Raw genomic sequence first — 13,562 nt, forward strand, 5'->3', positions numbered from 1 at the left:
CAGAGAATCAGATGCCACACACAATAACAAGTTATGATGCCTGATGTTTGGAAATAAAACACAGATTACATGCAAAATAAAACATTAATGATAACATGACTACTGTACAAAATATTTAGAATTAAATAAAAGTTAGCCACACAATTAAACTGAGCTTAAAGTAGAGCTATTATGCAGAAATCACTTCGATAAGGGGTTTAACCCAACACAATCTCACGGCAATTTGTAACTTTTTCATTTAGTGGCTAATTCGTATGAATTCGTACGATCTAATTCGTACAATTTAGTACGATTTGCTTATCCCCCAATGACGGTTGGGGTTAGGGGTGGGGTCAGGTGCCACGCCTCCTTTTTAAAATCGTACCATTTCGTACGACTGAACTCGTACGAATTCGTACGAATTAGCCACTAAACTGGCAAAACAGTTGTGTGTCAGTGGTGTGTGAATATATCTAGTCTCTAATGGTCAACATGAATGAATTTGTTCTAATCAGACTTGCACTCTAAAAAATAACTCCAGAGGTATTTTACCAATACATAGTTTAATACATTGTTGTAACTTAAAAAATTTTAAAATGCTGATTATATTAAAACTTTTAAGTTGCCAGAATAATTTTATTAAGTTTTCAAAACAGGAAAATCTTGATAATTACATCAATTTAAAAATGCAGGTAATTTAAAGTGAAATGCATCTGTCAGTTGCTTTAAAACAATATTTAACTTGTAGCAACCCAAAGAAATGAGGCTGATAACTCACACTAATGGAGTTGTTTTGTATTTTTAGGTCCACACACTAATGTTTTTTGTTATTTTTTACACTGATAATAAGTTATAGTACATGTTTTTGGGTCCCACTTTATATTAAGTGGCCTTAACTAATATGTACTTACACAAGAATTGATAGTTTGTTACAATGTTCTTATTGTGTAAATACATGTATTTATTGTGTACTAATGCTTGATTAAATACCTGTATGTAATTACATCTGTAAATAACTTCTGTAATTACATTTGTAAATACACTGCAGACCTTTCCCTACACCTTAACCCACCCTTAAACCTGCCCACACCACCAAACTTATCCATAACCCAACCTCTATCCCAACTCAAGAGCACCACAAGTGTTCTCAAATACATTATAAACACAGTAAGTACATTGTATTTATTTTTTGATGACACTTAAAATAAAGTGGGACCTGTTTTTGTTTTGTAAAACAATGAATTGTTAAATGTATTTCTTACAAGCATGAACAGTGAATTTGAAAACAAACAAAAAGTTTAGCTACTTAATTTATTTGGGGTTCTAAACTTGAAAATGTGCATGTAATTAAGTACATAAAACAACACTGGATTTGTTTTCAATTTTAAAATAAAAAAACTAGTTGAAACAACATTTTTGAGTTTGTTTGCTATGTAAAAATGCCTCTGATTGAAGAGGAAAATATTTGGCTAACATAATAAAGTTTGTTGTCTGAACCTCATTTTGTTAGATTTTGTCGTAACTTCAATATATTAATGCAAACTGTTGCGTACATTTTGTTTTGTTTTGTCTAAACAATATTTTTTAGAGTGTGGTAAAAGCAGTCTGTAGAAACAAGTGAATTTAGGCTCTCAGTGAACATCTAACAATAGCCCAAATCTAGACTAGTCAAATACACAGGAATAAATAACTACACATGTGAAGTCTGTCTAATCTAATTGATGATTAATTTAATAATAGGCTATTCTTAGACGTCTATTAGATGTTCACTGACAGCTCAAATTTAGCCTTGTTTTAGCATGCTAGATGTTTATTAGATGTTTATTACTTGGTGGGCCTGTACCAAACCCCAACATACTTCTGAACAACATAAATGAGCGGCAGGCAAATAAAAGTGGAGTCACGTTTATTTATGACAAAAACAACCATATAAAAGCGATACAAACACGTCAGGTTGAATTTCAAGTCATGTGAAGCCATACGATGTCTTTATATGAAGAACGGAGTGATTTATGAGTCTCTAAAAGCTGAAAATGGCTTGCTAATTTCCTCTAATTAAAAAAAAAATAGCTGAAGTATATTAGCATGATGCAATTAGTTACGAGACACAAAGAGAGCCAATAGCATTCGACAACTGAAGAGGATGTAAGACGCTGGCGGCAACATTTGAAATGATTTAAACATTGGCTGATTATTTTGCTTGTATTACAGAAAAACTCGCTTCATTTTGACTCATTATTTCTGAATATATAACACTTTTTTTGTTGTTGGAAATGCTTCTTGATTTAAGACTTTTTAGATATTTGGACTAGAAGCAATATGTAACAAAAGCATTTTTTGCAGTGTACTTTACCCCGCATTACTTTCATTTTGCTCTATCATATAAAATGAATGATGTTTTTGCAGCTTGAAAAGAAGAAAACCTATTTTTTTCTTATTCACTTTGTCAAAATCTTCCTTCAGTCCAATCTGAGCTCCAGAAGCATCATCTAAAACACAAGCAGCTTGTTGCTTTAATTAATTCTATATTGTACAACATATAAAATTAATGAATTAAATACAAATTGGCTGTATAGAGCATAAAAATCAGGTTTTCATATGTTGAAATCTGCCTACAGTTCAATCTAAGCTCCAGAAGCACGAGCAGCTTGTTGCTTTAATTAAACGTATATTGGACAACATATAAAATCTGTTAATTGTTATAAATTGACTGTATAAAGCAGGGGTGCTCAACCCTGTTCCTGGAGAGCCTCCTTCCTGCAGATTTCAGTTGCAAACCATATCAAATACACCTGCCTGTAATTATCACGTGGTGTTCAGGTCCTAATTAATTGGTTCAGGTGTGTTTGATATGGGTTGCAACTGAAATCTGCAGGAAGGTGGCTCTCCAGGAACAGGATTGAGCACCCCTGGTATAAAGAATACAATCTGATTTTTATATGTTCTCTCGGTCCAGTCTGACCTCTAAAAGCGTCATCTTAAACACGAGCTGTTTGTTGTGTTGGTTAGCTCTTGTGTGCTGTTGGGTCGTTTTTATGGGCTGATTTTGAGTCTTATTTTGGCCACAACTTTCTCTGTGTTTCAGCAATTGGGAAGATTTGTAGTGATAAATCTTATTTTGACACATATTTTGGGAAAATACTTTGAAATAGTTCAAAAACTCAACAATACACTCTGGGCAGATTTACTCCCCTTTGGTTATGTTGGGGGCTGTTTTTGCCCCATTGACTTCCCCTACAGTCACATTTCCTGATTGCAAAGCAATGAAACCGAATCATTCTTGATTGTTGCTGGTTTTCCTTCAGGAAAAGAGGTAAAATCTTTCATTTTTTCTGTTGATCATCAGTTGATGTGCAAAACAAAAAACAATCAAGAATGCATGATTATATGCTGTCATGGCTTTGCAATCAAACAATGTGGTTACAATGGAAGTCAATAGGACAAAAACAGCCAGCAACATACCCAAAGGGGAGTCAATTTGAAAAGTACACAAGGGTTAAAAACCTATATTGTACAACATATAAAGTGGGTGAAGTATTAAATGCAAATTGACTAAAAAGAATACAATCTGATTTTCATAGGAGTCCAATATGAGCTGTAGAAGCATCTTCTAAAACACAAGCTTTTAGTTTTGTTGGTTAACCCTTGTGTGCTGTTGGATCATTTTCATCCAATCTGGGTAGATTTTAAGTCTTAATATGGCCACAACTTTCTCTGTGTTTCAGCAAATGGGATGATTTTTGGTTATAAACCTTATTTTCACACATATTTAGGGAAAATACTTTGACATTTTTCAATAACTCAACAATATACTCTGGGCAAATTGCCTATCCTTTGGTTATGTTGGTGCTGTTTTTGCCCCATTGACTTCCATTATAATCACATTTTTTAATTGCAAACCATTACAGCTTGTAATTGCGAATTCTTGATTGCTGCTGGTTTTCCCAGTTGGGAGGGGGTACAATCTTTCATTTGCTGTGCAAAAAAACACCCAGCAGCAATCAAGAATGCATGATTATATGCTGTCATGGCTTTACGCAGTCAATAAATGTGATTATAATTTAATTCAATGGGGCAAAAACAGCAGCAACATAACCAAAGGATAGGCAATTTGCCCAGAGTATATTGTTGAGTTATTGAAAAATGTCAAAGCATTTTTTAGAGTCAATTTGAACAACACACAAGGGTTAAAAACCTAAATTGTACAACATATTATTGGGTAAATTGTTAAACACAAGTTGACTGTATAAAGAATCTGTTTTTTTTTATATGTTGAAATCTGCCAACAGTCCAATCAGAGCTCCAGAAGCATCATCTAAAACACGAGCAGCTTGTTGCTTTAATTAAAAACTTATATTTTACAACATATAAAATCTGTTATTTGTTATAAATTGACTGTAAGGAATAATAATGTTTTTAATTTGTTCCCTCCGTCCAATCTGAGCTCTAGAAGCCATCGAAAACAATTTTAGTTGTGTTGGTAACACTTGTGTGCTGTTGGGTCATTTTCATCCACTCTGGGCTGATTTTGAGTCTTAAATTGGCCACAACTTTCTCTGTGTTTCAGCAAATTGGATGATTTTTAGGTGATAAATCTTATTTTGACACATATTTTGGGCAACAATACACTCTGGGCAAATCGACTACACTTTGGTGATGTTGGGGGCTGTTTTTGCCCCATTGACTTCCTTTATAATCACATTTTTTGATTGCAAACCATTACAGCATGTAATCATGATTGCTGTTGGGTTTTGCTGTCGGGAAGAGCTACAATTTAGAATTTTTACTGTTGTGATGGTTGTGCATTAAAAAATGTGGTTGGAATGGAAGTCAATGGGGCAAAAAAAGCCCCCAACATAACGAAAAGGTAGTCAATTTGAACAGTACACGAGGGTTAAAAACCTAAATTGTACAACATATAAGACTAGTGCACTGTTAAAAAGAATGAAATCAGATTTTCATGTTGAATAAAATCTTATTTTCATATGTTGAAATCTGTTTCAGTCCAATCAGAGCTCCAGAAGCATCATCTAAAACACGAGCAGCTTGTTGCGTTGATTAAAAACCTAAATATAAAATGTGCACATTTTACTGTATAAGGAATAAAATCAGATTTTCATGTTCATTCAGTCCATTCTGAGCTCCAGAATCATCCTATAAATCCTGTTGCGTTGGTGTCCATCAGACAGTGGAGTTCTCCGCGGGCTCTTCAGGAGCGCAGTTGACCAGAGCCGAGTCCAGTTCAGTGGCAGAAGCAGACTGACTGAGCTCTCGCAGCGAGCTCTTGGTGAACTTCAGACATGCACTCTTCACCAGTTTACGCACTTTCTTAGTAAGCAGCACGTAGAGGATGGGATTTACACAGCTATTGAAGAAAGCCAGACTGGTGGCCAGTGGGAAACCAATGGTGAGCACTGAGTTTAGTGCGGTGGAGTGGTGCACGCTCAACTCCATTATACTGAAGGTATGAAAGGGCGCCCAGCACACAAAAAAAGCCAGAATTACAGCTGAAACCATTCTGGAGAAACTAGATAATCTCACCGAGTTGGACTGACGCATTTTAAGCGCAAGTAAGACCCCACTTACTGTTATAGTAGCAAACGGGAGAATAAATCCAACAATAGTGCGAAACGAAACTATCCCAATATGCCTCATCTTCATCACATGCCTGTCCTCGTCGTGAAAATGATTAAAGCACACGATCTTCCCATTGTAAAGGATTACATCCCGAAACACGAGCGCGGGACAGCTGAAAATGCAGGATATAATCCAAATCAGAGCGCAAAGCCACCAAGAGCGACGAACATTACGATATTTTTGTGACCAGCTAAAATGCACGAAAGACACATATCGATCTAGGCTCAAAACCGTGAGAAAGAGCATGCTGGCGTACATGTTCATGGTGCACACGAAGGAGTTGAGCTTGCACATGGTCTTGCCGAAGAGCCAGTGGAAATCCCGCAGGACGTAATCGATGGAGAAGGGAAGGAAGAGGACGAAGACGAAGTCGGCGATGGCCAGATTCTGGAGCCAGACGCTGTTGATGCTGCGTTTGATCTTGAAGCCGGTGACCCAGATGACCGTCCCGTTCCCGATGATGCCCAAAGTGAAGGCCAGACTGTAGATGATCACCGATATGATGTGGAAAGCCTCCCGCTGCGTGTAGCCCCCAGATCGGCTGTCAACCACATAGCCAGTTTCATCGAAGTATACTGTGTCGTTCTCGTAGTCCATGTCATCCTGGGTCATCATCCTGCAGGAGGGAGACAAAAAGCATGAGTGGGATCCTCTTCCCAACAGGGAAAACCAGCAACAATCAACAGAGCATGATTATATTCGGTCATGGCTTTAATAGAGTCTGGCTGATTTGCACTCTGGAAGTGACGTCATTTACAGTCGACACCAGTATCCGCTTGCGTGAAAGTCCTTCAGTAATTGAACTCAGGGATTTTATTTAGAGCGTTGCAACAAACTTCTTATCTGTCATCCTTACAAGTGTTTCACTGTAGTTTCTGGCAGCATACGGCGACAGGTGCCACAGTTGCTAAAGTCATGTAAACAGATGGTAACGAACCACGAATGCTTGCCTTACAACAGCTCTGCAGCACACATCATCTGTGCCGCTTTCTTTCAGTTCAGTGAGTCGAGACGTTCCCTGATCTCGAGATTATGTTTGGAGGACCTATAAAACTGGGCTGAGATCATGTAGAGACTTTTGAAGCTGCACCAAATCTGCGATTTTTATTTGTATGCACTCCTACATAGACATGTATATACTTGCAATATATACAATGCTTGCATTTTGAGTGCCATTTGATCATTTAGGAGAGCTGATTAGGTCCCTTATGGCCCGTTTCCACTGAGTACGGTTCGGTTTGGTACGCTTTTATGGCCGTTTCCATTGTCAAAAGGCGTCCCGAACCAAACCATACCATACCACTTTTTTCGGCATCGTTTCGAAAGGGTCCTAAACATGAGAAAGGGTGCCAAAAGGCGGAGCTAGACAAGCAGCTGAACGCTATTGGTTGACAGAGATACGTCATTCGCTGGCGCAACAAGCCAGAATGTAAACAAAGGACCCGCCATGTTTGAAATACACAGCGAGAGATTACAGCGGAATTATATAAACATATGCAGACATGGTCGATCCGGGCTCAAACAAACCCTGTCGTCTTGATAAACAGCCACAAACCATGGAGCCCGAACGGTTTCGCTTTCTTCCTTGCGCTCGCCGCGCGTCTCTATCTGAAATAACAAACTTCTTGAGCTGATAATAATAACGTGCGCTTGATTATTGACAAGACTTGGAGACCCGATCCTGTGAGACGCTGACAAAACTCTTTACTGTCCTACAGACATCAGTCAACATCAAGGCATGATCAGATTTTATGGTGCTTAAATAAGCGTCATCTAGAGGCCTTTGCCTTTCATATTAGACACTTCTGACACCAAATCATCAACTAGAAATCAAGTTAGTATTTGCTGTTCATAAAACCTGGACAAGCAACAAGACTTTAGTCAGGTAGTGTATGAGTTTTGCAGATTTGTACATACAGTATGGTAGAGGCATGTTTTCTTTTCCTGTAAGTCTGGGTTACAGATGCTGCTTTCATTACAGAGGAACGCTTTCATATAACATCACACAGTGTTTACACTGTACAGGGGAGTAAACCAAGAAAATGTTGACTTATATTTAAATCCATAAGACTGCATGACATAATAATTACACAACTCATAAATACATCAGTCAGACATCTTGTCAAATTCATCATCAACTCTCGCACATCAGCTTATTTTATATCATACTTTAGAGATTAAGTCTGTGTTTAAATGGATGCACAGATAAGGCATGCTCTGCTTTTATATTTAGTACATACTGATCATTTTTGTTACTCTGAGTAGGCCGGAATCAAAATTAATCCCAGATTTTGCAACTATTTTGGCTCCTCAATCCAAAACACTCTTTGAAAAACATTGCAGAGTTAGTGAATGAATTACCTGACGGCGTCCCGATCGCAGATTTCAGCTCCTCTGAAGAGTTTCTGTGCTGGTTTCTCTAAAAAAAAAGAGCTCTGCTGGGTGTTTCCCTGTTTTTGTCACAGAGAGAGAGAGAGAGAGAGGGAGAGAGAGAGAGAGAGAGGGAGAGAGAGAGAGAGAGAGATGTGATGAATGAAAAACAGAAGTGAAGACATATGGACTGAGCCTGGACACACACACACTAAAACACACTTAAATACATTCACACACACACACACACACACACACACACACACTAAAACACCTAAATAGCGACAAACACACACACGCACTAAAACACACTTAAATACATTCACACACACACACTTAAAAACACTTATATCAAAACAAACACACACACGCACACACTCTAAAACACTTAAATAGCGACAAACACACACGCACTAAAACACACTTAAAAACATTCTCACGCAAACACACACACACACACACACACACACTAAAACACACTTAAATAGAGACAAACACACACACAAACACACTAAAACACACTTAAATACATTCACACACACTAAAACACACTTATATAGAGACAAACACACACACACACACACACTTAAATACATTCACATACACACACACTAAAACACACTTAAATACATTCACACACACACACACACACACACACACTAAAACACACTTAAATACATTCACACACACACACACACACACTAAAACACACTTAAATACATTCACACACATACACACACACACACACACACACACACACACACACACTAAAACAAACACACACACACATACACTAAAACACACTTAAATACATTCACACACACACACACACACGCACGCACACACACATACACACACCAAAACACACTTAAATACATTCACACACACACACACACACACAAACACACACACACACATACTTATATAGAGACAAACACACACACACACACACATACACTAAAACACACTTAAATACATTCACACACACACACTAAAACACACGTATACAGAGACAAACACACACACACACACTGAAACACACTTAAATACATTCACACACACACTCACACTTAAACGCACTTATATAGAGACAAACACACACACACTAAAACACACTTAAATACATTCAAGCACACATACACACACAAACTTAAACACACTTATATAGAGACACACACACACACACACACACACTAAAACACACTTATATAGAGGCAAACCCAAACACAATAAAACACACTCACAATGCATCCGGAAAGTATTCATAGCGCTTCACAAAACGTTCCAAACATTCCAAAAGTCATTCATTCATTGTTTTACTGGCTTATCCCTTTAATAATTGCCACAGCAGAATGAACCGCCAACTTATCCAGCATATATATACATATACATATAAAATATAAACGTATTAACACACACACACACAATAAAACATACTTACACACATATATATACACATTAACACAAACACACACAAACACACACACACACACACATACCATAAAGACCTAATCCACTATATACACACGGACACACACACACACACACACACACACACACACACACACAATAAAACATACTTACACACATATATATACACATTAACACAAACACACACAAACACACACACACACACACATACCATAAAGACCTAATCCACTATATACACACGGACACACACACACACACACATAGCTACACATACACACAATTTGTCCCTTCATAAACTCCCTGCTGTGTGTTGTTTTGTTTGTGTGGTCAGACATTTGCCAGCCGTCACACAGGTTTAATGATTCAAACTCTTGTCACCACCTCACAAACCTCTCGCTCAACAGTGTGTGTGTTTGTGTGTGTGTGTGTGTGTGTGCAGGATCTTTCCGTGTGTGTCTCCAGAAAACTTTATGGTCCAAATGAGAGATGTATGATCTTTCTGTTTCTGGAACTGTGATATGATCACAAACGCGTCTGTAATTATCATACAGCTCAAACAAAACGGCTCTTAAAGGGACAGTACACCAAAAAATGAAATCATTTACTCTTAATTGTTTCAAACATGTATGAGCTTCTTTATTCTTTAAGATATTTTGAAGAATGTTGTAAACATGTAACCACTGACTCATAAAAATGTTTATTTAACGGCCCTACCTATAAAAAGACCCTGTCTAGTATGTATTGTAATATTGTAATCCTTTTTAAGAGCAAACGGCATCCCCATGTGCAAATAATATGTATGTATATTATATGCACACTAATAAACACATATACACTATGTTTTTTTTCTATTCTATGGTGGTCAGTGCTAACATGTTTTCATCCTCCCTTAAAATATCTTCATTTAGTGTTAAAAAATAAAGTAACTCATAAAGTTTTAAAAGCACTTGAGGGAGTAAATGAGTGCACATTTTCATTTTTGTGTGAACTGCCCCTTTAATTAAAGCGACTGAGCCGCCCCTGCATGCAAACCTCACAGTGCATTGAGCAACAGCTGAAATTATAATGTAATTATGCCACACTAATGCATAATTAATCAACACTTGAGCAATAAGATCATGTTTTCATAGCTTCCAAGATAACGCTGGTGAAGAAGCTTAAAGGGATAGTTCACCCACAAATCTAAATTTACTCCTCATTTACTCTCCTTCAAGTGCTTATAAAGTTTTCTCTTTCGTCTGTTGAATACTAAAGAAAATATTTTGATGAAAGCTGAAAACCGGTAACCATTGACTTCTATAGAAACAAAAAATACTATGGAAGTCAATGGTTACACGTTTCCAACTGTCTTTAAAATATCTTACGGAAATAAAAGAAACTCATAAAGGTTTAAAGCAAGTAAAGAGTGAGTAAATGATGACATTCATTCATTCATTTTCTTGTTGGCTTAGTCCCTTTATTAATCCGGGGTCGCCACAGCGGAATGAACCGCCAACTTATCCAGCAAGCCGCAACCCATCTCTGGGAAAATTATGACATAATTAGCATTTTTGTCTAAACTATCCCTTTAAGTGTCTTAATTAGGCTAATTTTAACCAGGGTGTGAATTACAGGGGGCTTTAGGGGTAATTAACGCTTGATGCCCCCTTGAAGAACTTCAAAACAAGATATATGGTTAGGGGTCAGACCTTTAATAGTGAGAAATAGCTTTCTCTGATCTGTATTTCTCATGTCATTTATTCATTTTCCTGCAGCTTAGTGCCTTTATTAATCAGGGGTCGCCACAGCGAAATGAACCGCCAAATTATCCAGCATATGTTTTACACAGCGGATGCTATCCCAGCTGCAACCCAGTACTGGGACTCATACATACTCACACTACGGCTAGTTTATTTTATTCAATTCACCTATGGCGCATGTGTTTGGACTGTGGGGGAAACCGGAGCACCGGAGGAAACCCACGCCAACACGGGGAGAATATGCAAACTCCACACAGAAACGCCAACTGACCCATACCCTCTGATACATTTATAATAAAAAATGATAATATAAATCAACATTTGATTACACCTATGACGGGTCATACCATTGTGAATCCATAATCGCGCCAATCAATATTGAAAACAAATACCATTCGTCACGGCTGTCTGACAGATCTACAGATTAGATAGACTATACATAAGTGTTCACAAGAAATTTTTTTCTCGTAAAATAGGTGTTTGTACCTACATATAGCCTCAAATAAAACAAAATTAGACATATTTTGTATAGTCTGACTTACAATCTGCTAATCTGTAGGTCATATCCCTGAAAACACTGAAAATATGTTAATTAATAAATCAGATGTAATTTAAATAAACACTGAGGCATGTACTATTAGCCTAAACAAACTAACTTAAAAAAGCACAATATCGTCCGATCGTCCTAATTCAATACAAGATCCGTGCAAACGCCTCAACACATCCAGAAATCTAATCTAGAAGAGATTAAGAACATTTAATTCAGAAGCAGAAAACTTCTTTATAAATGGTCCGTTATTGCTAAGTAAATTAAACGAGTCTTATAAATAATGCGTGCTGAAACCAGCATATAATTAACATTTAAAGCTCCACAATCTGAATATAGTTTATTTATTAGTGAGAAAACACTTTAATTGGACCCATATGAGTAATAAAAGCGACAACATACCTTGTCTGTCAGTCGCAAGCCCAGAATGTTTACACAAATGTTTCCTCCATTTGTTTGCAGCTGATTTATAAGTGTTGATCGCCGGAGGTTTTCACGCCGTCCCGGAGTTCAATATGCACTGCTGATGGAGACGATTATACAAAAGAGACTTTTGCACACGTCTCTCTCTCTCTCTCTCTCTCTCTCTCTCTCTGTCTCTCTCTCTCTCTCTCTGTCTCTCTCTCTCTCTCTCTCTCTCTCTCTCTCTCTCTCTCTCTCTCTCTCTCTCTCTGTCTCTCTCTCTCTCTCTCTCTCACACACACACACACACACACACACACACAAACAAACACACACACACACACACACACACACACACACACACACACACACACACACACACACACACACACACACACACACTCAATTCAATTCAAATTCTATTCAAACTTGCTTTATTGGCATGACAACAAATGTTATGTAATGTATTGCAATGTTTACAATAAATAGAAAATATAACAAGTAGAGATAAAAAAATATAATAACAATACAAAAGTAAAAATAAGAAATAAAATAGTCCAACAATAATAATATAATAAACAGTTTGAATTTTATTAATATAATATATATTATATATATATATATATATATAGGCCTATATGAGCCTATATATATACAGGCCTATATTGGCGTTGCAAAAAATAGTATTAATTATCAAAATAAATAAAGCATAATGTACATATATATGTAAGAGGGATCAGATTGAAATGACTTTAAGGTGAAAATTCAGCAATAGTTGAAATACATTTTAAGGTTTTAATATAATAATTCTCTGAAATTAATAATACGTAAAAGAACTAGGCTAAAAGTAGTTATAAATGTGATTATTCAGCCTGCTGTTTATCCCAATAGCTTAAAATAACACGAGAAACAGCACTTTAAAATCAAATGGCTAATTTAAATAAAAACAAATGGCACCGGAAGTCTCAAACAGCTGCAAAATGGCGCTAAAATTAACAAACCCCAGTGGTGCTAATGTCTGTTTGAGAAAAGAGGTGAGTGTTTTTAACTTACATATTACCTGTTACAGCTTCGATTAAAAGTCTCGGTATTTTTCTATATATTTTATTTGAACAAAAAACATACATTTCAGTGACGATTTCACGTTACAGCGGTCGGATCTTTCACAGTTCCTCCAGCGCTAATGACAAGCACACGTCTGTAATTATGGCTATAATCTGTGATGTTTATCAGTATTTAGGTGTATATTTTGGGCAACCACTGCCCCCTGCTGCAGTTGATGTATAGCTTTACTTCAGCATGGGCTGTTTGTCAAAAATAGAAAACAGAAATTCAAATTAACTTCTGACCTCAGCTGTACATAATAAATATATATAATACACACATATATTATTGTATGTTGAAACAAACTCTTAATTTGGATGTGATCAACCATGAATCTTTGCATCAATATCAAT

General features: G+C 36.9%; 2 protein-coding genes across 8 annotated transcripts in view; one reads left to right on the forward strand and one right to left on the reverse strand.

Moving 5' to 3' along the window:
- Positions 1-1,868: 1,868 nt before the first annotated feature.
- cmklr2 (chemerin chemokine-like receptor 2) lies at positions 1,869-12,245 on the reverse strand. Of its 6 annotated transcripts, XR_015499036.1 has the most exons (5): positions 12,106-12,245; positions 7,978-8,066; positions 4,609-6,232; positions 2,887-3,793; positions 1,869-2,732 (listed from the first exon to the last, which is right to left on the reverse strand). XR_015499036.1 is itself a non-coding variant. In XM_087267316.1 (3 exons), the coding sequence occupies exon 3, from the start codon at positions 6,229-6,231 to the stop codon at positions 5,161-5,163; it is 1,071 nt and encodes a 356-aa protein (XP_087123442.1). In that variant the 5' UTR covers position 6,232; positions 7,978-8,066; positions 12,106-12,245; the 3' UTR covers positions 1,869-5,160. The 6 variants fall into 6 exon arrangements, 1 of the variants encoding a protein (XP_087123442.1); XR_015499035.1 differs by having other exon boundaries at positions 1,869-3,793; XR_015499034.1 differs by having other exon boundaries at positions 1,869-2,714; positions 2,887-6,232.
- Positions 12,246-13,109: 864 nt separating this feature from the next.
- adam23b (ADAM metallopeptidase domain 23b) overlaps positions 13,110-13,562 on the forward strand; it is a 57,065-nt gene continuing 56,612 nt past the window's right edge. For both annotated transcript variants that reach the window (XM_087267312.1, XM_087267313.1), the window contains exon 1: positions 13,110-13,139. The gene's annotated coding sequence lies outside the window, so the exon portion shown is untranslated. The remainder of the gene's footprint in view (positions 13,140-13,562) is intronic.

This window comes from Danio rerio, chromosome 9, assembly GCF_052040795.2.
Source record: "Danio rerio strain M-AB ecotype USA chromosome 9, GRCz13ab, whole genome shotgun sequence".
NCBI lineage: Eukaryota > Metazoa > Chordata > Actinopteri > Cypriniformes > Danionidae > Danio > Danio rerio.

Excerpts from the sequence above, each read along its gene's own strand:
- cmklr2 (XM_087267316.1), bottom strand. The coding sequence starts at position 6,231 with ATGATGACCCAGGATGACATGGACTACGAGAACGACACAGTATACTTC.